At 32.4% G+C, this 24,274-nt stretch overlaps 1 protein-coding gene across 1 annotated transcript in view; it reads right to left on the bottom strand.

The window, feature by feature from the left end:
- Nucleotides 1-24,274, bottom strand: part of LOC131940796 (uncharacterized) — a 95,954-nt gene that overhangs the window by 62,053 nt on the left and 9,627 nt on the right. Inside the window, exons 8-57 of the mRNA XM_059299616.1 lie at nucleotides 24,089-24,232; nucleotides 23,800-23,982; nucleotides 23,569-23,686; nucleotides 23,073-23,215; nucleotides 22,425-22,625; nucleotides 21,872-22,006; nucleotides 21,431-21,595; nucleotides 21,019-21,203; nucleotides 19,654-19,780; nucleotides 19,383-19,465; nucleotides 19,203-19,290; nucleotides 18,844-18,972; nucleotides 18,438-18,514; nucleotides 17,943-18,183; nucleotides 17,415-17,642; nucleotides 16,896-17,012; nucleotides 16,368-16,508; nucleotides 15,899-16,090; nucleotides 15,506-15,637; nucleotides 15,193-15,372; nucleotides 14,476-14,604; nucleotides 14,051-14,242; nucleotides 13,580-13,705; nucleotides 13,151-13,339; nucleotides 12,741-12,863; nucleotides 12,212-12,397; nucleotides 11,879-12,031; nucleotides 11,609-11,700; nucleotides 11,102-11,242; nucleotides 10,636-10,906; nucleotides 10,200-10,328; nucleotides 9,652-9,852; nucleotides 8,984-9,115; nucleotides 8,531-8,728; nucleotides 8,180-8,311; nucleotides 7,634-7,840; nucleotides 6,989-7,120; nucleotides 6,421-6,624; nucleotides 6,191-6,316; nucleotides 5,696-5,881; nucleotides 5,322-5,465; nucleotides 3,940-4,113; nucleotides 3,625-3,756; nucleotides 3,002-3,304; nucleotides 2,678-2,860; nucleotides 2,431-2,568; nucleotides 1,442-1,621; nucleotides 896-1,033; nucleotides 602-790; nucleotides 329-460 (exon numbers count right to left, since the gene is read on the bottom strand). Coding sequence (XP_059155599.1) covers nucleotides 329-460; nucleotides 602-790; nucleotides 896-1,033; nucleotides 1,442-1,621; nucleotides 2,431-2,568; nucleotides 2,678-2,860; nucleotides 3,002-3,304; nucleotides 3,625-3,756; nucleotides 3,940-4,113; nucleotides 5,322-5,465; nucleotides 5,696-5,881; nucleotides 6,191-6,316; nucleotides 6,421-6,624; nucleotides 6,989-7,120; nucleotides 7,634-7,840; nucleotides 8,180-8,311; nucleotides 8,531-8,728; nucleotides 8,984-9,115; nucleotides 9,652-9,852; nucleotides 10,200-10,328; nucleotides 10,636-10,906; nucleotides 11,102-11,242; nucleotides 11,609-11,700; nucleotides 11,879-12,031; nucleotides 12,212-12,397; nucleotides 12,741-12,863; nucleotides 13,151-13,339; nucleotides 13,580-13,705; nucleotides 14,051-14,242; nucleotides 14,476-14,604; nucleotides 15,193-15,372; nucleotides 15,506-15,637; nucleotides 15,899-16,090; nucleotides 16,368-16,508; nucleotides 16,896-17,012; nucleotides 17,415-17,642; nucleotides 17,943-18,183; nucleotides 18,438-18,514; nucleotides 18,844-18,972; nucleotides 19,203-19,290; nucleotides 19,383-19,465; nucleotides 19,654-19,780; nucleotides 21,019-21,203; nucleotides 21,431-21,595; nucleotides 21,872-22,006; nucleotides 22,425-22,625; nucleotides 23,073-23,215; nucleotides 23,569-23,686; nucleotides 23,800-23,982; nucleotides 24,089-24,232 — 7,971 coding nt within the window. The remainder of the gene's footprint in view (nucleotides 1-328; nucleotides 461-601; nucleotides 791-895; nucleotides 1,034-1,441; nucleotides 1,622-2,430; nucleotides 2,569-2,677; nucleotides 2,861-3,001; nucleotides 3,305-3,624; nucleotides 3,757-3,939; nucleotides 4,114-5,321; nucleotides 5,466-5,695; nucleotides 5,882-6,190; nucleotides 6,317-6,420; nucleotides 6,625-6,988; nucleotides 7,121-7,633; nucleotides 7,841-8,179; nucleotides 8,312-8,530; nucleotides 8,729-8,983; nucleotides 9,116-9,651; nucleotides 9,853-10,199; nucleotides 10,329-10,635; nucleotides 10,907-11,101; nucleotides 11,243-11,608; nucleotides 11,701-11,878; nucleotides 12,032-12,211; nucleotides 12,398-12,740; nucleotides 12,864-13,150; nucleotides 13,340-13,579; nucleotides 13,706-14,050; nucleotides 14,243-14,475; nucleotides 14,605-15,192; nucleotides 15,373-15,505; nucleotides 15,638-15,898; nucleotides 16,091-16,367; nucleotides 16,509-16,895; nucleotides 17,013-17,414; nucleotides 17,643-17,942; nucleotides 18,184-18,437; nucleotides 18,515-18,843; nucleotides 18,973-19,202; nucleotides 19,291-19,382; nucleotides 19,466-19,653; nucleotides 19,781-21,018; nucleotides 21,204-21,430; nucleotides 21,596-21,871; nucleotides 22,007-22,424; nucleotides 22,626-23,072; nucleotides 23,216-23,568; nucleotides 23,687-23,799; nucleotides 23,983-24,088; nucleotides 24,233-24,274) is intronic.

The raw sequence follows: 24,274 nt of genomic DNA on the forward strand, positions 1-24,274 counted from the left end.
CAAATCAAACTTATGTTAAGAATTAAGCTAAAAAAAAAACCCATCTGAATCATATTTATATACTAATAACAATTAAAGCATTAATTCTGAATAGTTGTAAACCTGATTGGATTATGCATGCAGCCTAAAAGGCATGTTCTGGAAGATGCTTAGGTTAACATTAATTTTCTTTTACATGAGGTGCAACAAGATATTCATTACAAATAACTTAGCTGATTTTAAAACCGGGATACCTGTATTTATTCTTTATAAATCATGAATAGCAGTACTCTTTATGATAACTAACAACATGGTGTGGAACTATCCATTTTATAAAGCATTGACTCACAGTGTATTTTACATCCCTTTCTAAAGCCATGTCTGCTGTGTTTTTCACCAAAATTTGATTGGCTTGGTTCAGGGCAAAAAATCTGGCATCTGACCCTCCAGAAATGTAAACAGTAATTTGGTTGAATGGAATCTGAAATAAACAGGAAATATTATAGAGCATTAAGTACAGCTGTGAGTAATATTGTACAGATATCATTGTTTCATGATAGCCAGAAATAAAAATAGATTAAACAAAATAAAAATGGGTTCAAAATATTTTCAATATGCTTACATCAATATCATTGTCTGTGGCGGTGTAAGTGGCAATAACTGAGTTTTCTGTGATGGCCCTGCTCACATTGGCCACGTAAACATCCTTGTCGAAGCTTGGAGCAGTGTTGTAAACAACTGTGATGGTGGCTGTAGCTGTGTTGGTTGCACTGCGTGGGGGAACACCTCTGTCAGTAGCTGTCACTGTGCACTAAAAAGGTATTTTTAAAAAATATTTCAAAATTCTTTTTATTTTTACAAAATAGCAGACTACAATGTTATTGAAAATGTTATTTGATTGTTCATAGAAACTCACAGTGTATGTTGATGGTTTGAATGGATTCAGGCGTAGATCTTTTTGTACGTAAATTAGGCCTAAAATCTGGTCGATTTTGAAATACTCTTGGCAAAGTGGTGTCCCTGAGAGGCTAAAGCTCCCTAGGTTAGATGGAGCCTGGGAAAGTAAAACAAATGTATACATTAAAAATATAACAATTTCAAGGTTTAATCTAGCTGATGATTCTAACAAAAAAAAAAATTGAGGGTCAACTAAAGTTAACTGTTGGCATAGTCACAGCATTACAGAAAACTATGGCCCGTACATATAACTAGGGCATGTATATATATAACTATGGCATGTATATATAACTATGGCAAGTATATATAACAATGGCAAGAGCACACTGGCTAAACAATACGTCTACCAGATGTCAATCTCTAACATTAGCACCAACTCTGGGAAAACTGTACAAATCCTGACTAGCCCATGCTTTGTTACTCATATTTTACAATCTTGCCACAGGCCAATGTCGATTTAAGCTAATAGAGGATTCAACAAGAATTTTAAACTGCTGTGACTTACACTGGTATCTGCATCAACAATTGAAACTTGTATCACAGAGGCTGAAATTGGGTGAGTCTCTAGGATCCTTTGATTGTAGGCTGTAGTTTCAAATCTGGGGTCATTCAGGTTTCTGGTCACTGTTAAGGTGCATACCTTGACAGCTGACCTGCCGAAGCCATCTCTTGCTTCAATACGAATCTACAAAAATAAACAGACTGAAAAATTGACTTCTGCTCTTCTCGTTATTAAATCCCTATAGACTTCTTAAATAGAAAAAAATTACTCCAAAAATATTTACAAACTGACAGAATTTATTGTTCAGATATCATCAGCATCAACTTTTCCAGTTTGTGCCCAAGACACATGGGACAGATGAAGTCGAGTTCATCTGTTTCAATTACCTCAGCATATGGCGAGGTTAGTGTTGTCAGTACTATGCCATACTGTCTTAGTTTCCTTAATGTGAGTCAGGTACCCATCAGAGCAGGGTAGACTCAGTGACGTCCCACAGGCTTGAGCCCGGGATCCAAACTAAGACTTTCAGGCTATCAGTTATAAGCTCTACCATTGGACCATGTTGTCACTCACTGTACAGAGATAAATCACCAGAAATTTTTAATTTTTCTATAACTATACTTTCAGTGAATCTCTGTGTCACTGTGTGACTAAGTGGGTGTCAACACTGACTAAGTGGGTGTCAACACTGTGTGACTAGAGTGGGTGTCAACACTGACTAAGTGGGTGTGACTAAGTGGGTGTCAACACTGACTAAGTGGGTGTGACTAAGTGGGTGTCAACAGTGACCAAAGTGGGTGTCAACACTGTGTGATTTAGTGGGTGTCAACACTGTTTGTGTGACTAAGTGGGTGTCAACACCAACTAAGTGGGTGTCAACACTGTGTGATTTAGTGGGTGTCAACACTGTTTGTGTGACTAAGTGGGTGTCAACACCAACTAAGTGGGTGTCAACACTGACTAAGTGGGTGTCAACACTGACAAAGGGTTACCTTGTAGGAGTCAGCACTGCTTGAGCTGATACCACTGCCAGCTGTCACCTGCCCATTCTGGCTGCCAATGCTAAAAAATGTGCTGGCACCATCATCTCCAATAATTCTATAAGTGATTGAAGAAGTTCCAAAAGAAGTCTAAGAAAAAAAAATGTTATGCTGGTTATACTGTCATTGAATGCGTTATAAATCAGGTTTAAATACAAAAGACTTGGCTCTTTAAAAAAATCTGGCAAATCAAACATACCCATGTGTCACTATCTGTGGCTGATACAGATGTTACTGGTGTGCCAGACTGGACATTTGCTAAAATTGCTCCATCACAGCTGGCTGTACTAAAGACAGGATCAGCATTGTTTCTCACAATGTTGATCCTTACAGATATTGGAACACTGACTAAGTTTCCACCATCTACAGCAACCACCATGAACTAAAGAATGAAAAAAATTTTAACCCAAACTATTTAAAATCAAACTTAAGGAATATTTTGGATTTTATTTCTCAAAATGTAACCGAATCCATCAAGATTTTGTAATCTTTTTAAAAAAATGTAAATATAAAAAATACATACATCGAAAAAACTCTGTGTTTCTCCATTTAATGGACGTCTAACTGAAATGACCCCACTGGTTGGGTCTATGGAAAATCTGGGATTATCCACTTGCATTCTGTAGGTGAAAGTGTTGTACGGGGCAGCTAGGTCGTTGTCTGTGGCAGATACTTGAAGGACAGAAGACAGCACGGCCTGGTCCTCCCCAATGGTTGTGTTATAGGCAGCTTGCAGGAAAACTGGAGGGCCGAAGTTACGGGTTACGTTGACAGAAAATGTGCCCTGGTCACATAAGTTTCCTCCGTCACATACTCTCACATTGACCTGGGGAAAATTAGTTTTAAAATAGAATGCAATACATATACATGTTTGTAAATACTTCCATTTTCCCCAGTTCGTTGCCCAACCAGGTTAAAAAATAGGGTCAGTTCCGCTGGGGGCAAACTATGGAGTTGACCAACTTTTGGGTGGGCAAGCTAGCAAACTTCTGATAGACCATCCCACCCTTTTCATTTCAACATTTAATATTTTAAAAGAACATTATTTCAATGTATATTAAAACAAATGTCTAGTGCATTGATAAAAAAACTAAATCTGATTTATTTTTTTTATTTTCCAAGTTCTAATAGCTTTGTTGAACCTACCAGGAATACATTAGGTCCAGCTCCAATGAGAGATTGGGCAAGGGAGACAACTCCTGTTACACTGTCTATTCGCATATAATACTGAGCATCGCTTTCTCCGACCAGTGAAAATGTCTCCACATTGAAGGGGTTCTGTAATTTTGTTTAAAATATAAAAATTTAGGTCTCCAGACAAAAAAAAACTAAAATTAGATCTTCACATTGAATGGATACAAAAATACTAAATTAAGGCAGTGAAGAGAAATAAAATGTTTTTTAACACAAAAACAAGCCAACAACAAAAAAAAATTAAAATAAATGTTTAGTTATACTTACATCTACATCACTATCAGTGTAATCAGCATCAAGAATTAGGCTATTGACTGTGTGATTGTAGTTGATTGTTATATTCCTCAGGTTTGTAATTCTGGGTGGGGTGTTGCGGACGACAGTAACACTAACTGATGATGTGGCCTCTAGACCACCACCATCTCTTGCAGCGACAGTAAACTGAAAAAAAAATTATTTCCTACAATTCATGTAACAGCAACAATAAAAAAAATTATTTCCTACAATTCATCTAACAGCACCAATAAAAAAAATAATATTTTCTACAATTCATCTAAAAAACATTTTAAAAATTTTAAAATCTGCACACAAATAATTTCTAAGAGCCTCAGATTTTAATATGTATATTTTACAGAAATATTTTATTTTTAAATCAAATAAAACAACTTTGGTTTCTGCTTTGATTTCAAATTTATAAAAAAGAAAAGTTTAGCATAAAAAAATCTGTTTAGCAAAAAATTATTACTATATCAGCACATTTCTAAGGCCCTGGTTGATATTTCAATTACTGAGTGTTTTTTACTTTCTCGTATATACGAAGTATAGAGAAAGTATTGTAATCGTGCACAAAAATCAATTGAAATTTTAACAATTTTTACCGTATTACACCTCAGTCCTTCATCACATCCGAAGTATAGAGGACTTATTTTAATCGGGCAAAAATTATCAATCCAGATTTATCAAAATTAAGAGGTTTTATGCGTAATCCAGTTTGAAAAACTGGGCGTTGCAATTCTGTCCGTATGTCTGTGTGTGTGTGTGTCTGTCTGTCCGTGTGTAAACACGATAACTTGAGTACCGTTACAGCTAGGTTGATGAAATTTCATATATAAGTATTTCATCAAAATCGTAGATCCGTATCAACTTTTGAGCGATTTCCGATAACCGGAAGTGGTACTTTTCCTACTTTGAATTTTTTAAAAGCCTATAACTTGAGTACTATTTCAGATAGATAAATGAAATTTCACATGTAAGTAAAAGATCTAATTCTCTACCTTCTGTTAAATTTTGAGTAATTTCCGTTGACTGGAAGTAGTAATTTACGCCACTTCCGATTTCTCAAAAAACTAATGTAAATTTTAAAAGTACTAATAATATTGCGCACTATTATGCGCTTTTTTATTTCGCGTTCACTTGGTGTGCAATTAATTTGTCTACGAGATTTTATTCTATTTTTAAAACTTTAAGTATTTAAAATGGATTAAAAATCATGTCTATAGCCCGAGTTCCCATCCCCTGTTATTTTATATAAAAATATTCGAGAAAGTTTAGGGGAGATCACTCCCGGTTTATTTAACAAGTTACAACTTTTTTTTACTGCTACAACTACAACTTCTTAAATTGGCAGTAAAGTGGTTTAAAGTGTTTACCCTGTATAGTGTGTTAGCAGTGGAGTCCATCTGGAAGCTTCTCAGTACAACAATGAGGCCGTCTGCTCTAACGCTGAGATAAGTATCTGGTTGGCTGCTGTCTAGAGCTTGTAGGTATCTGTAGGTCAGTGCGTTGAAGGGGCTCTGGAAGTGAACAAAGCAGAAGGTGCAAAAAGCTGCAAGGGTTACACTATCTTGTTTCTTTCATCCCACTATTCACTATAACTATGCAAAAACACTTAAAACTAAACTTAGAAGGAAGGTACATTGTGTAGTTTAAATGATCCTGATGATGATATTGTTAAATTGTTTTTTAATAGTACTCCTCTGGTACCCTTTATGAAAGAAGACTTTCATGGAATAAGATCACTTACAAATAAGTCAGCATCTGTGGCAGTGACCTTGATCACTGAAGAGGCTGGTGGCAGGTTTTCAAGGATTCTCACACTGTAACTGTTGTTGTTGAAGACAGGTGCTTGCAAGTTGTGGTTGATGCTGACAGGAATGACACACTGGGCCTGTTTAGGTGGACTTCCCTGGTCAGAAACTTGGACCAAAATCTGGACAAAGACAAAAAATCGGACAGTTACTTAGGATAAACATAATATAAGATGATATTCACATATTTTAAGTATCCACAGAAAACTATTATAACAACATATCAATAATTTAGAATTAAAGTAATTTTTGAGTATATTATTTATTTTCCATAATATGTTTCAAATTATTAATAATATAATCATTTCATATTTAGAAAGCTTTAGTATCCAGAGTATTTAAAAATAAGATATTTTTGATGTGTATGTAAATTATATATTCACTCATTAAACATTGTATAAAATGTAATAAACTTTGAATGTAATTTTTACCTGGTAACTACTGGTGCTGGTCGATGCTAAGTTTCCATTTACAACTATTTCATTATTAGAGTTGAGGCGGAAAAAAACATTGCTGGTTCCATCCCCAATCAATGTCACAGTGATATTTCCAAATCTCTGGAGACAGAAGAGTTTCAGGCATAAAGTTACATTTAAATTAAGAGTGAACAAAAAATAAAGTTATAAGCAACTCAAAAACAAAATTTGAAATAAAATCTTACAGAACTAGGAGGATCATTGTCAGAGGCTGTGACACGGAGGACTGTGGTGCCAAGAGCAGCGTCCTCTCTAACAACTGTGGTAGTTGCAAGCGGGCAGTTTGTAAAGTAGGGGGCGTTGTTGTTCCTGGTGATAATAACTGTCACAGTGGCCAGGCGAGAGTTGTTGCGTATAGGAGTGCCCCTGTCACTCAGTCCCATGGTCCACTGTAGGGAAGACATTTTTTTTTATTTCAATCTTTTGTAAATTATTTTTTTAAAGAAGACTAAAAAATGTTGATACTTTGTAAAACTTAATATTTTTTAATAGTTTATTTATATATTTTATTTCAACCTTTTGTAAAAATTTTTTAAAGAAGACTAAAAAATGTTGATACTTTGTAAAACTTAATATTTTTTAATAGTTTATTTATATATTTTATTTCAACCTTTTGTAAAAATTTTTTAAAGAAGACTAAAAAATGTTGAAATTGACACTTTGTAAAACTCAATATTTTGTTATTGTTTATATGTGATTTCTGATTTGAAAAAAAAACAACAACTAGTGAGTTGATCAAGTAACAAAACTTACAGTGTAAGAGCTGCTTGTTGTTCCAACCAATGACTTAATTGCTGACACCTCGCCATCTCTGGTCACACGGAAAAACTCAAGAGCAGACTGAGAGGCTGGGCTGTAGTAGAAGTCTACGAGGTTGTGTGGAGGCTGGAGTTACAGAAACAAAACAGAGAACATGGTCATGGAGTAGCAAAAATAATGACGAGGGAGGAATTAACATCATGTGCTAATTACTATAATAATTTTCTTATTTATAAAAATATTCATGGGTATATACATCTATTTCAAAAAACATTTGATAGATCCGATTAAAATTTTAAAATTGTATTGATAATGTTGAATGTTGAATGATATCACTGTTTAATGGCTAAAAAATACATCTATAGATTAAACAGATAAAATAAAATGTTTCACACCATCTTAAAACTAACACAGAAAACAATGATACTCTAAAACATTGCTATTCACAACATGTCTCATACTATGCAAGCATACCCTATAAAACACTATCATAAAAACAAATTATACAAGATACCAAAATAAAACAACTGTACAAAATACACCTCATAAAAAAAACTCATATAGCACAAGCATAACCAGCTTGTCATAAATCACAAACCAACACAAAAAAATGTACAGTTCATAAAATTACTAACACACCTGAGAATCACCATCAGTAGCAGACAGGAACCCAAATGGAAAATACAGGTACTGATCTTCTGATATCGTATAGGTGAAAGCTGGGTTGTTAAGGTCTGCAACCCTCCAAACAGGTGTGTACAAGTTTTGGTTGACTGTGATGGTCAAGACTGTTGTGTTACTGAACTTGTGAGGGACCGCACCATTGTCATTAGCTTGGACTCGCACCTGATATTGAACAATTTATATTTTCACACATTTTTTTTAAGTTATTACAAACCTTGAAAAAAAACATTTCCAACTGTAGCTAGATTATTTGTGTTAAACTTAGAATCATTGTCCATGGACAGAACAATAAAACACACACCCATTCCCCTCTCTCTGCAATTTTTTAAAAACTAAGGTATACTCTTTCAGAAATTAACTTCGGCAAAGAAATTAGTTTATATAAAATTAAATATATCAACTAAAAAAAGGTAATTTTTTTAAAATTTGGTATAAGCCTACAGTTTAAAAACACTGATATTTTAATGTTAAAAAATGAGAGAGATCTCAAATAGAACCTACATAGTAAACACTTGCTCCATAATTGGCTAAAGAGCTCTTTAGTGTGATTTCACCAGTATTAGAATTTATCTGGAAGAGTCCGAGAGAATCTCCATCCCCAATGATCTGGTAATCCACCCTCTCATAAGTGTTCTGTAAAATAAGACAGCATTTTTAATCAGGTAAAATAAATTTAAAGAAGATTAATTTCAACAATAAAATTTGGCTAAAAGATATTTACACACATTTTAATACTCAATTCAGTTTGGCAGAAGTAAAACTAATTTCAACGTTTAATAAAATTTGACAAAAAGATGGAGAAGTAATAAAACTAATTTTAATATTCATTTTGACACACAGAAAAAGTCTCACCACTCGATCAGCATCTGTTGCTGTTACAGCTGTTACACGTTGCCCAACTTGCAGGTTTGCGTCAATCACTTGATTGTAAGCAGCCATATTGATAAACTGTGGCGAGAATTTATTTCTGTACACACTGACTGAGACGGTAGCTGTAGTTGTAGACACTTTAGGGTTACTGATGTCACTGTCCCGAGCAATAATATTCAACTGGAAAGTAATAAAACACATTTCATTAGTTAATACACACAATATTGCTTACACTTGTTTAACAGTTAATAAATAACAAATAAGATTTTTTATAAATAGTGTAATTTGTGACAGCTGATATTCTTATAATTCTTTATCTTTATCTTAAAAATATAAAAATCTTAAATATATAATGAAATATAATATCTTAAAAGACAAAAAAATAACTTTATAATGTTTATTTAATTGAGATAACTTTAAGCAGCCAAATCTTACAGTGTACTGCTGAACAGTGTCTTGAAGCAGTGATGAACGGATCCTTATAATCCCAGAGTCAGTGATCACTTGGTAATACATCAGTGCTTGATTGTCACCGACTAGGTAGTAGCTCACTTTGCCAGCATCACCCTGATTGGTGGATACAGGGGTAGATTATAATAACATAGACAATATTATAACATACAATGTTACAGTGGGCTAGAATTCTGTTAAATAACAGAAAACCAAAATAGTAGACTGAGAATGTCTTAAACAGTATTTCAACAATGTGTGTACAAACAAAATGCAAAGAATTAGATACAGAATGGCCGATAACCTTTGCCTACTATTTAAAACTTCAAATTAGAAATTATAATCAACAAGAGTAACAGATATTTTGATGTTCAAAGTAACTGGGTCAAACTAAATAGGTTGCATTTGTCATAGTAGATGAAACTTTTAAAAAATATGCATATTAAAATATTTAACTTCTATTTCAATTTTATCAGATTTGTTTGTGTTTGTATAGGCCAATTAAAAAATATCTGAAATGAATCTCAGGTAAAGGAATATATAGTTTACAAGGTACATTATTAACCTAATGCATTTTTAGGGGCTCAATAATTAGATGTCGAGGCCTATATGCTCACAAACTGAATAAACTAAACTAAAATGAAAAGTCTTACATTGTCCCCATCTGTAGCAGAGACAGTGTAAATGTTGTAGTTGAAATCAATGCCTTCAAGTATCTCAACACTGGCGATGTAGTTGGCAGCAGAACCTGGCACCACAAACACTGGGCTTTGAAGATTTCCATTGACAGTCACCCTGAAAACATTGTAGGCTGAGAGGGCTGGATTTCCTCCATCATAAGCTCGAACTGCAATCTGAAATTTTTTTTAATTTAAAAAATAGTTATAATAAAAAATGTAAACAATGGAGTAGTTCTACAGCTGAGACAGAAAGTTATTAAATTTTAAGGCAACCCATAATCTATCTCTAGTAATCTTTTATTTAGTGTGGGAAAATTAGCCTAGCAATGTTAAGATTTTCACACTTTCTAGGCTGATAACGTTGCAGCAATAAAAATAGAAAAATTATAAAACAGATTTTTTTTTTTAAATTACTTAAACAGGCATCTTTAATAAATATTAGTAAATTATCTTATGTAAGTAAACTACTTTACTTTCATGTAATCTAGATAGTTTTAGAAAGTTTTGTTCTTATCCCTTACTGTGTATGAGGCATCAGTCTGACTGGCCATACCAGTGGCCAAAGTAATGTCTCCTGTAACTGAGTTGATGACAAAGATATTTGGCACAGACTGTCGAATAATCTCATATCTTACAACATTGAAGGGGGCCTGAATGGAAAAAAGTTTTAGACATAAACTGGTTACAAATTTTAATATATGACAAAAATTTTTAACTAAAAATAATATTTATAGAATAATGAAATAAGAATATTGGATAGGAACCTAACAGTTTTACTATTATAAAATAATGTAACCTCACAATTGTAGTAATTTTAGAAACATTTGGATAAGGATGTTTCAATAAAAAAATGGAGATAAAATGTCCATTAACATTTACTGCTAACTAAATTTATCCTTAAACAACCTTTTAACGCAATGTTCAGTATCAACAAAGTAAAGAAATTTAATTTTGTACCTGCAAGTCAGCATCAGTGGCTGTCACCTGGACAACCTTTAAACCTGCAGTTGCAGTACGTGCAATGGTACTGTCATAAGGGGTATTGACAAACACCGGTGGATTTTGGTTGCGTATCACTCTGATTGTAACTGTGCATGTGTTAGGTGCTATTCGTGGGGGGTTTCCGTTATCTTGAGCTCCAATGATCACAGTGTATGTCGTGGCTGGGTCCTGCTGTAGTGGACGCTGTAGAATGATGCCACTACTCGTCCCTACCACACGGAAATAGCTGAAGCAAAAGTAAAAATTGAAATATTTATAGATGATATTGGTATTCCTGCTTTATTTTATGGCATTTTGACTAATATTAATTATGAAATTATTTTATTTTTATAATTTTACCTTTGTAAACTTGTGTTTTTTGAGGTAGTACATATTTATATGTATTTATAATATTATAAAATAAATAATGTATTCAGCTTACTTAGAGTTTGAAACATCAGAATAGGTGATAACACCATTGTTGGTTGCAGTGCCATCAGCATCTGTGGCCGGACAGTCAATGACGAAGGAGCCAGGAGTTAAAGTCTCATTAATGGTGATTTCCTTTGTTGTAGTGGTGAAACTAAACAAAATTGTACACAATCAATGATAGAACTGGTGAAAGCCTTTGTTTTGTAGTAGGGAAACTATAAATAATTGTACGCAATCAATGATTGAAGCTGGTGAAAGCCTTTGTTGTAGTAGGGAAACTATAAATAATTGAACGCAATCAATGATTGAAGCTGGCAAAAAAAAAAAAATTTGTATGTAGACAGTAGAGCATAACTGGTTTAAAAGATTTAGACTATTTTCATAATGACTGATTTTATTTCATGAAACATTTTGTTATCCTACCTTAGTCGCTTTTTATATTTTATTCAATCAAAGGTTTAGAATGTTTTGCTACTCTACTCATTTTATTCACTGACGCTTTAGACTATTTTCTTACCTTGGTGCATTCAAGTTACGGTTGACATTAAAAGTTACAAGAGCTATATCTGAGAGGCTTGGACTTCCACTGTCACGAACTTTGGCATAAAACTGAAAGTAGAAAAAACCCTAAGCAGTTTGAAATAGATTTGGTATTAATTACTTCTTTATCTAAGCAAGTCTGTTTTGAAGTGTTTTGCCTTTTTCTTTCTATTAGCCTACACATAAATAAATATTGTATAGATATTAACAGTGATCAGGTAAGTCTGTACTATAAAGTTCAACTTACGAAATATTGCAGCAGTGTGTCAGAGTTGATTAGGTTTGCATTGGGAACTCTTATATTAATAGAGTTCTGATTCTGAGTGCTGACATCAGAAGTGAATAGTAATGATGAGCTGGAGTAGGGAAGTAGCTCAAATGTCAATTGATTGAAAGGTGGCTGAAATAAAAAAAACTTTAAATGTAGGCCCAGGCATGTATGCGAAGTTAAGAGAACAGGAAATTATTTTCTTATGTTCACAAAAACTTGGTAGACCTATATCTTTTTTCCGGAGTAGTTTTCATAATAAACTACTACTATTAAAAATAACAATTTAAAAATGTATCTTAAGATTTGTACCAGGTCATCATCTGTTGCAGTTAAAGTCTTCAGCAACTGATTGTTGGTTAGTGGTAGGTTCAGATAAAAGTTGTAGGGAGTGGCCTGCCATTTTGGTGCAAACCTATTTCTTTGTGGAATTATTGTAACAGTGAATGGAGCTGACTCCCTTGTAAGAGTTCCTCTGTCTCTTGCAATCAGCGTTACCTTTGAACAAAAAATTATTATTTTTCAATCATTAATCATAAACAAAATTTACCCGAGTCATAGAAATATTTACCAAATTTCTGCTAAAATTCACAATTATTTCTATTGAAGAGTTACATTTAATTGATGTTTCTGCAACTATTTGAGTTATATACCAAGACTAGTAAAAAAAAAAACCCAACTTCTTTTAAATTGTTTTTTTTTTTTAAAAATTAAAAGTAATTTAGGAATTGAAATTGGAAAACAGAAATGGTTTTAATTTCTCAGTTCCCCAGCATTTAAAAACTATTAAAATAAAAAATACATGAATTGCAGTGATACTCAGTTAAAACAAAATACTAACTTGATAATTTGCTGCAGTGTCTAGGTAAACAGGGACCTTGACACTGATGACCCCTGTTGATTGATCAACCTGGAAGTATTCTCCTCCTGATGTGATGATGTAGTCAATCACATTGTTTGGGGCCTGTACAAATTATACAGTAGATATAAACAAAAATTTTAAGACAATATTTCATTCTTAAATAATCTAGTTTGATTTGCGTGTTATAAAAAAATAATTTGTTTGACATAATAAATTATTATCGGTAACACACTCCTGACCTATTTCATGTATCGGGGGAGAAAGTTAAACTGAGGGGGAGGGGGGGAGTAGTTAACCTCTAAGTGAATGTTTAAGTTTGTTATCTCTACTCTAAGCAAAAAAATCTCGAGATGAATAATTTAGACATTCTAAATATAGAATGAACAAACCTGAGAGTCGGTGTCTGTAGCAGAAACTCTCACAACACTGGTCCCTGAAGCAGCATTTTCATACACTGTGGCAGTTGTTGGGTTACCAGCTATCCAGCTGGGGCTCTGGAGGTTTCTTGTGACATCAACAAACACTAGAGCTGTGCCCCTCCTGGGGTAGGCACCATCATCCAAAGCTGCTACTCGAATCTACGCAAGTATAAACAGTGTGAGAACATATTTTTACTAAGTCATTTCTATTTTTATCTGAGGGGTCACCCTGACAATACAAGAGTAAATATTGTTCGACCCATACCAAAGAAAAGAAGCAAGAATTTTGTCACTAGCTATTTCAATACTTATTCATTATTAGAACTATTTTAGAAAGGCTGTTATTCTGCTTGTACATCTGTTAACACATCAAGCCATAATAAGCAGTTAAAACCTTACCACAAAAGAGCTGAGAGAAGATTGCCTGAGGTCCCGTATCAATGTAATTACTCCTGTCTTTGGATCTATGGCAAAGTTGGCGGCAGCTGACTGGTCTCCTTCAATGTAGTAGGTCAGCTTGTTGAACTGTAACATAATTGTTTTTTTTAATGTAGTCGGTCAGTTTGTTGAATAGTAACATAATTTTTTTTCAGTCTCTAGAAATTTTGTCAATGTAATAGCTTAATGTTTTTAACTAACTTAACAAGAAGTTTTGTAAATGTAGTAGGTCAATTTGTTGAACTGTGATCAAAATTCCAAGAAAATTAAGCTTCTGGACTAAAAAAAAATTCTATATATAGTTTTCAAATTTCATTTTTTCAAATGACTTGTTTCTTTATAAATGAGCAGCTCTAGATAATTTTTTAAAATTCGTAGATAAATGAAGTAAAAAAAAAATCCCAAACCCTAATCTAAACTAATCATCCTTACCACAGCGTCAGAATCTGTTGCACTGACTGTGATGATTGGTGAGGACACCGCCTGATTTTCTGGAATGGTGACTCGATAAGTTTCATTGAAGAAAATGGGACTTTGAGAGTTCTTAATTACAGTGATCTTGACAGTTGCTGTAGCGGCCGCAGTTCTTGGTGGATTGCCTTTGTCTTTTAGAGATACCACCAGCTAAAAATATATTGTAAAAATATGTGACTTTTTCCACAGCTTTAAATATCAATACACACAAGTGTTTCATTAACTAAGTATAATGGTGAATTGTGATAAATCTGTTATACTTTGTTCACAATAGACGATGAAAATATATTTTAAACACATTTTAATCACTAAGTTTATTTTATTACGATTCTTAAATTCTTTTATTAATGAAGAATTATTTGAAACTGTCAAATTAAAATTACATTGAGCTCTGTGATGTTGGTCAAGGCCAGAGTTCGACGTAAGAAGATTATGCCAGTGTCACTGACAGCACAGTACTGTAGGCCTAAAGCGTCACCAGTGATAGTGAAGGACAAGTCTTTCCATGGGCTCTGTGGAGAAAAAATTTCATTGTATTGAGACATTTATAAGATGTTTCTTTTAATTCCCTTGTAAACTTCTTAAATAATCTGTTGTATAATCCCTTCTATAATCCTTTAGAAATCCCGTATAAATCCCTTATCCTAGTCTAAAGTCATACTTTTTGTTTAAACTAATCTTTAAAATGTGTATCACTATGAAACTAAGTATAATATTTATTCCTACCAAAAAAAGTAAAATAAAATTATAACTGCTTAACATAAATTCTTTTGGTAATTTTAAATCTTCTGTTTATCTCACAAAGAAATTTTGCATTAATTATCTGACACCAATCAACATAATTTTAGAGACAATTTCAAAATAAGGTAGACCTAACAATTTAATTTGGAAGCATGTTCAATGTTTGTAAGCCAATGTTTTTAAATTTTGATTCACCCAGTTCCAATTAAGTAAGCTAATGTGAACCAATAGTTTAAACATTACACACAAAACAGACACATGTATTTTTTTTTTTAGAAAATAAGTCATAAAATTATTTAATTGTAAAGAATTAAACTAAAATTGTCTACTTTTAAATGAAGAAATTGAATACTTCTCACATTGACATCATTATCACGAGCAGCTATCTGTACAATGGTGTCTCCTAGAGGGAAGTTTTCATTGATGGTTGTTGTGTAGCTCAACTGATCAAATTGTGGGTCAAACAGATTTCTGTTCACAGGTATGATGACATTGATTCTGGCTGACAAACCTCCAAGATCAGTTGCAATAATTTGGATCTAAAAGTAACAAGGATGAAAGTTATACTGTGCATGAAGTTAAAATATATTTCATTGATATTTTACAAGAAAACAAAACCAATGAACTAATTTAGGTGTTGTTATAAATTAAGAATAATCAATGAAATTTTACAGTGTATTGTGAGTCAGCTCTGTTAGACAGGGAACCAGTCAATGTTATATCTCCTGTGTTGGGGTTGACCTGAAACAGGCTTGAAGCAACTGAGTCTGCTGCCAGTGAGTAGGTCACACCTGCAAACTCAGGCTGTAAATGGTGAAAATTTTTAAAAATAAATTTTGAATTCACATTTTTAAATTTTATGAGCATACTTACATAAATTGTATTTCAGAATCCTTATTTGATTTAATATTTGGTATGCAGGTTCCTATTGCTATTAAAACTAGTAAAATTTAAAATACTAAAACATTTACTACTAAATTATAGAAGATTTATATGGCTAAATTTAATTCTTGTAATGTCTGGATACAGCATGAACTTAGACCTAATTAAACTAAAAAAACTTACAGTGATATTTGTGTCAGGATCTGTTGCTACTGTTCTAAAAATGGAAGTAGAAATGGCAGCATTTTCATTTACAAATGGAATAGTTGATGAGCCACTTTGGAAAAATGGTGCAGTGTTGCGTTTTACAGTCACAGTGACTGTCCCTGTGGCAGTTAAAGATGGTGTGCCTAAATCAAAGGCAATGACAGTGACCTGAAACAAGAACCAATTTTAAACTAACTTTATCAATTCAATAACAATATAAAAAAGGTTAGGAGAATTCATTTTTAAGGAGTATCACTTCAGTCTAATGCTGACATAACTGACAAGGACAAATAACAATCTGGCACAAAATCCTATAATAAAGAATATTTTTGCACAATATATAGCTTACACCAACTTAATTAGTAGACCATGATATAAAATATTTAACTGTTTAATTTTCCTAAGTGCAAGCAGTTTTTTCTAAATACAAGATGACAAGACTTACAGTATAAGTGTTGACAGTCCTGTCAGCTTGGAGTGAGGATGCAACTGTTAGAATAGCACTCTTCTCACCAACATAGAAGAGGTTGCTACCACTGTTTGGGCTGACACTTTGGACTTTGTACTCTATCCTGTTGTTTGGTGACTGGTCAGAAGAAGATTTTAAATTATCTCAAAGATATTGTGTACACCAGTTTTAATTAGAATACGTTAAGCTATACATTTTTAAACATTGAAATAAAAGTTTAAAATCTAGATTTATATTATTCATAATGTTAAAATAATTATTTGAATTAGATACTATTGTATTAGTATTTTGTAATTATGCTGAGCTGAAGTTCATTTTTAAAATTTCAAAAAGATAATGCTATAACATTTTTCATTAAAGCTCTTGGGCTACATTTCCATTTGACTTGTTTCGTTTCCTTTTCTTCTTTTCTTAAACACTATTATTATATGACTATATTAAAAGAGGATCATGTAAAAAGTTTTTTAACAATAAATGAAACAAAGCAAATATCTGGAAACTTACAGTCCCATCTGCATCTGTAGCTGTTAAATTACTCAGAGCTGAGCCAATAGCTACAGTTTCCAGTACAGTAACTGTTGCAGAGTATTGTCCAATCACTGGGGAGTTATCATTCATGTCCTGAAATATAAAAAAAGTTGCAAGTTGAATAGGGGAGGTAATCTATTCATTTGAGAAGAGGGAAGTAAGTTCAGCAAATATAATTTTTTGTAAAAACAATTTAGAATTTTTTTGTTTAAACTCTTTTATACATTTGGAAGCTAGTGTGAATTGAAACTTAATTTTCTGAGATTCTTGTAGACCTGCATTAATTAAATTTTTTTGATGTGGTTGGAGCATTAAGGGTTCTCATGGTTAATTAAAGGAAAATAATTCTAACTTTTTTTTTATATCCACCATATTTCTAATTAAAACCACATATCGTCTCTTCCATCTTACAAAATTTGCCCGTATATAAGGAATTTAAAATTATTCATCTCCCTGTTATACATCTGATTAATTCAACAGAGAAAACATACTAACCAAAACATTGACTGTGACTGAAGCCGTTGTGTACAAAATGTTTCCTGTCATTCCTTGAGTTGTCACCAGGAAAGTGTAGCGGTTTTTCACCTCATAGTTCAGTGCAGTGTTTACAGAAATTCTTGCCTCATTGTTCACAGTTTGTACAGAGAAAGCTGAAGAGTCTGTACTACCTGCATTATCAGCCAGGACAAAATTGTAGCTCTTAACAGAGTCAGCATCATCAGCCTATTGAAAAAAGAAATTTAGAGATTGTCTTTAAGCTATTTGCTTTAACATTTTCTCTTTAAAAATTTTTTCAATGACCTCATTCCACATGAGTATTCTCAATTTATATTTAGTGATAAGCTATGAAGGATTGATCTTCAAAGACCAATTATTTTTTTTACACATGAAATGAACATAAAAGCTAAACAAATCGACTGCCTATTTAATAACATGCATTTTAATAATCAATATAATTTATATTTTCTAGGTTGAAGAATGAACTATTTATAAAAAGGATTATATATTTTAAAAAGAACTAGCCTTAAGAGTTGCCACAAGAATATTTGAATCATTTTCATTAACTGACACTTCTGTGTTGAGAACTTGGAATAATGGTGGATTGTCTTGAAGATCTAAAATGTTGATAGTGACTGGCACAACTGTAGTCCGTGGGGCATTTCCATTGTCAGAGACTCTAACAACTATCTGGTATTGTTGTTTAGTTTCATAATCAAATATGGCATTGGAAGACAGCTGCCCACTTGATGGGTTTATGGTAAATCTTTAAAGAAAGAGATACAAATACTTTTTTTATAGCAAATATTAGAAATAAGTGTCTTCCTACTTAAAATTTCACATGTAATTTATTCTATCTTTTCTAAGTTGTATACATAGCATTCAAACACTTTTTGTGTTGCATCATTAGATGTTACTTAAACTTTATAAACAAAACACTTGCATACATTAATTAACAAAGCCCAGTCACAAGATGAGACAATATTTAAACTTCACAGAGAAGAGAGCAGGAAAACATACTTATCAAAGTCCAATGTCTGGACAATGCCATATGTTAGGGCTGAGTTTGGTGTGTTGGGCTCATCAGCATCTGTAGCCTGGTGATAAAACATGAGGTTTAACCTGGGCCAATCTAACATTGTTACTGTATGTTATTATTAGTGTGGTATATTATTAAATATTATTACATTATATATATAATTAGTGTCATAAATTATTATCTTTATATTATAGTTAGTATCAGTTTTTCAGCTTAAACTGACATGAACCATACCTCTAAAGCTTTAATTAATTTTAAAGCTGGCTATTTAAACAACTAAAAACACTTTTTCATGCACATTTTGTAAAAATAAAAATATTCATAGAAACTTCACATAGTTAAAAAGTTTAGATTTTATGTCAACCAGGTGAAACCTAAAACACTTACTGAAACTGAGCCAACAATTGTGGCCACAGGTTGGTTTTCTTGTATACTGAAAATGTACTGGTTTTGTCCAAATGTAGGACTGTTGTCATTGATGTCTTGTACAATTATAATGACAGTAGCTGTAGCAGTCTAAAAATATTTTTAAAAATTACGCTTAAAGTAATCACTTGTGTTATGTGACAGCCTTAAAATGCAACTTTAAATAAAATCCGAACAATTAATCTATGTAGCACCAATTAGTCAGCAATAAGATGTATTTTATAAAAATCAAGAAATTCAAAATTCAAAGTTTTTACTGCTGATTGACTTTTGTAAAATCATTTATACAATGTTTTAAAAACAAAGATAAAAATATTTACATTTCTTTGAGGGTCTGCAACTCTTACAGTAACAGTGTGTTGGGGAATTACTTCTCTGTCAAACTGCCTAACATTGAATAAGCTTAACCTGCGTGTTTAAAAACAATGAATTAACATATGAAATACATTTAAAAAGTAAAAACATTTTGTAAAAAATATGAATGGTAAAAATGTACTAACCCACTCATGTAGACATATCTGTCAGTAGTAAGTTCAGTTGAAGTAAATACCAACTGACTCAGTGGTGTATCTGGGTCACTAACCTAGAAACAAAATTATGGGATATGCTACATGTAAAAATTGTAAATGCTCAACTAAATCAAATGTGAACCTAGGTAACTTGAAAAATATTTATATTTTAAAGGAGGTTTTAAGATTATAAAAACTAAATGCCCTTTGCATAAGCATCATTCTTGTAAATTTGAATGACATGTATACACAGTTTACTCACAGGTAAGTCAAAGAGCCTTGAGTCATTGAGGACTCCCTCACTAACATAAATGGTGTAGCTGGGGGCTGTGAAAGCTGGAGCTTGGTTGGCTAGTGGGAGCACAGTCACGACAACAGCAGCTTCAGCACTGGGGGGTACACAAGAAATTATGGAACTATTATATTAGTACACTCAAATTTACCTGACAATCATTATATTTTTACCCAAGAATTTACCTGACAAGTGTATTGTGTAATGTTTTATTTAGATATGCAATGTTACTGGACATCTAATGTATTGGGATGTATTAGGTTTTAAGTGTTTTAATGGCACATTTGAAAAGAAGCAACATGGCAGTATGTGTAATGTATTTGAGTGTTTGTTTATTGGGTTTCATTAATGTTAATAAAAATTACACTAGTAATTTTATCTTTGTAGAATAAAATTATCTTAGTGAATTTGCAAAAAGTTAACATTGATCTCATTTTACTCTATATATAATGTTCTATGTACATTTCTGGAAAAAATTAGTTTTTTACCTTAAAAGTTCAGATTTTAAAAGCAGATTTAATTAGCTGAAATAATTTACAAGAGAATAAACATATCTTTACTCTGAATCATCTAAACATTGGAACAGCAACTCATACCATTCCTCCACTAAACTTTCTCGAATATTTTTATATAAAATAACAGGGGATGGGGCCTCGGGCTATAGACATGATTTTTAATCCATTTTAAATATTTAAAGTTTTTAAAATAGAATAAAATCCCATAGACAAAAGAATTGCACACCAAATGAACGCTAAATAAAAAAGTGCATAATAGTGCGCAATATTATTAGTACTTTAAAAATTTACATTAGTTTTTTGAGAAATCGGAAGTAGGGTAAATTACTACTTCCGTTCAACGGAAATGACTCAAAATTTAACAGAAGGTAGAGAATTAGATCTTTTACTTACATGTGAAATTTCGTTTATCTATCTGAAATAGTACTCAAGTTATTGGCTTTTGAAAATTTCAAAGTAGGAAAAGTACCACTTCCGGTTATCAGAAATCGCTCAAAAGTTGATAAGGATCTACGATTTTGATAAAATACTTATATATGAAATTTCATCAACCTAGCTGTAACGGTACTCAAGTTATCGTGTTTACACACACACACACAGACAGACACACAGACATACGGACAAGATTGCAAAATTATGTTTTTCATTATCAGTGAGATGTAAAACGTCGAGATTTGTAAAAATCTCGATTTTTTTTTTTTGCACGATTACAATACTTTCTCTATACCTCGTATATACGAGAAAGTATAAAAGGCGTTTAGGCATAAAATAAAACATCTTAAGTCATATTTTATATAAAGTATCATATGAAAAAACAAACCTTAGGAGTGGTGTCCCCCCATCAGAAACATTAACATAAACAGTGTACACTTCTCCTGCAGTGACTGCCCCTTGTAGTTTGACCAGGCCATTACTGAGTACATTAAATTTGGCAGCACTAGCAGCAGGAGACACACGTTTAAGTGAATAAGTCAAGGCTGGTCCATCCTGGTCTATTGCAGTCACCTGTGGTTGGGGAAAAAATAATTTGTGTTGTATTTTTTTTTTTTAAACAACATTCAATTTTAGATTTTTAAAGCAAAATTTGATGAATAAATTTTCTCAAAAACATTTACAAAATATTACAATGTAGGCTATTATAAATGCTATAATTTTAATAAAATTAACTATTAAAATATCTATCAAAATAACTTAAAAATTTATTTAAAAAATACAAGAGTTTAAATACTTACTGTAACAAGATCACGGGTTACTAGTGTATAGTTTCCTTGAGGCACTTGAATGATGTAGCTATCAGTAGACAGAACACTAGGAGCCACATCATTGACATTTAGTACATTCACTGACACTGTTGCTGTGGCAGATTTCATTTCTGGGGTTTGTTCTGTTATTACAACCTACATGAAATTTTTTAAACAGTTAAAATAACCTGAAAGACTATTCTTTTTACAATAGCTTACATTTTATAAAGTCCTCTTTAGTTGATGATACCCTCTCAGTCCATATGAATGCCTGAGTCAACTCCCAACTGAGCTAAACATGGCCAGGGTTATAACAACTATGGTCTTTAAGATAACTGATCAATCTTAATTTAACTGGAATACTCATCCTGCTAACTTTATAAAACATTAAAAAAATGCTTGCAATCTTCAAAAATAGAAGTGTTAACTTACAGTAAGAGTGTAGGCTTTAGTCTGTTCATAATCCAGTGCATTATTAGTGGTCAGTCTTACATAACCATCTGGTCCAACTGTGAAAGGCCCTCCAGTAGTGCTGTAGGTATATGTTGTGGGGGGATCTGTTCCTGTCTAAAACACATCAAAACATGTTGTAGGTATATGTTGTAGGGGGATCTGTTCCTGTCTAAAACACATCAAAACATGTTTTAGGTATATGTTTTAGGGGGATCTGTCCCTGTCTAAAACACATCAAAACATGTTTTAGGTATATGTTGTAGGTATATGTTGTAGGGGGATCTGTTCCTGTCTAAAACACATCAAAACAAGTTTTAGGTATATGTTGTAGGTATATGTTGTAGGGGGATCTGTTCCTGTCTAAAACACATCAAAACATGTTTACAAAATTCATGCAAATACAATACAATATTAATTTGATACTTAATCTCAGTAGAGCCAACCCAAGATAACTTTAAGAGCTTTTGAACACATTATGCTAAATACAAGTGGTGTAGGGCCTACAGCTAAAACAAGGCAGGTGACAACCTACCACGTCAGGATCTTGAAATGTCAGCTTGAAAGCATTTGTAATACTGATGCTGTCAGAGACCAAGGTCAAGGCTGGAGAGTTCTCATAGATGTAGCCAACCCCACTGGATGGTGTGATGGTGGGAGGGTACAGATTTGTGGGAGTTATCTGTATTGACACTATGGCGTATTCTTCTCTGTGGTTAAACGACTGCTCAGTAGCCTGAAAAATTATGTTTCCTTCAGTTTAGAATATGTAAAATACAAAGTCAATAAGAGTTAGTGTTGGACTTAAAAATTAAACATGTTATAGAGAAATAAACAGCAGCACATAACTCTGGTCAAATATTGTCACATGATCATTTAATAAAAATTTAATAACTGAATTTTTTGTGCTACAATATTTATATTTTAACTTTACAAATTCAAAAAAAGTATGTTTTAACTGTAATTAATACAAGAAAATGACATGTGTGACTTCATAATGATACACTGTGAAGCAGTGCCCAACCTCACATCCTAAATAAACAAATATAGCCTATTCAATTTAAACTCAATGTGCAATTTTTGTAATTTAATGTAAAGAGAGATTTTAAAATTTTGAAACTGTTAAGGCAATATATTGAAAGAAAACCAAACCATCAAAAAACTTTTGAAATAATTTGTTTACCACAATGATAAGTTCCAGACTTGATACATCAGATCTAGTCAGAACACTTCCAGCTTTCTTCACAATTCTACACCTGTACTGCTTGCTGGAGCCTATCTGGATGGCTGTAGCTGTGAAATAGTCTGTGTACCCTGCTGGTTCAGCTGGAAGTAAACAAATATAGACATGTTACTTTAAATATTTAAATCAAGTTGATTTTTTTTAGTCTTTACATACATTCAACTGTTTTTTTCTTTTTGATTACTACCCCTTTATAAACCGCTGCAATTGTTAGTTATTTTAAAATAATGAATGTTCTACATTTATATTTTACAACATTCTTAAATTCTTTTTAATCCATTTTTTCAAAAGTATATGAAATATATAAATATATTACTTTGTAACTTTTAAGTTAGATTTGACTGAAGTTAAAAATAAGAGTAAAATATTTTGAAAATATAATGATATTAAAATTATATTTAAAAACAATTAGTTGTTTTATCACATTTCTACTTACTGTTTTTTATAATACAAGCAATTGGTGAGTTTAGAGTGTCTCGATCTTGCATTACTATGCTTATGTTATTTGAATTACTAGGAACTGATGGAACTGGCCGAAAGATCAACTCTACGTCCTAAAAAAAATTAATTTCATTTTATTGACAGTTACTTTAATTTCAAAGATTTAATAACTTATTTTTCAATAGACAGATTTTCGCTTAATAATGAAGAGAAAAAAATGACCTACCTGGTTAGTCCCTGAGAGTAGTGTTGTGGTGTACTTTGGTCTGATACAAAAAGGATAGACCTGTTCATAACTGAGTATACAGGAATCATACACAAACTCAGGACCCAGATCATCTCCATCCAAAATTTTTACAGTCAATGTTGTCATACTTGACCTTCGTAAATTTACATCTGCAGCATTGTCCTGGTCCAATTAATAATACAATTTTTAAAAAATGGATGATGTTTGTGTTATTCAATTAAAACTTGCAAATGTTGATTAAAACAATAGATAGATTATATATATTTACCCTTGCGATCACATTGATAACGTAGAACGTCTTGCTAGCATCTCTGGTCACATTGTACATGCTCTCAAAATCCAGAAATCCTTTTACATTTATAAAACCTTCTTGATCAGAGGGCAAGGAAAAGTACTGTGTGCCATTTTTGAACTAAAAAAAAGTTTTATTCATTATTAAAATGGTGTATTTTAG

Source organism: Physella acuta, unplaced genomic scaffold (assembly GCF_028476545.2).
Source record: "Physella acuta isolate Inbredline_101_S28 unplaced genomic scaffold, ASM2847654v3 ptg000023l, whole genome shotgun sequence".
Classification (NCBI taxonomy): Eukaryota; Metazoa; Mollusca; class Gastropoda; family Physidae; genus Physella; species Physella acuta.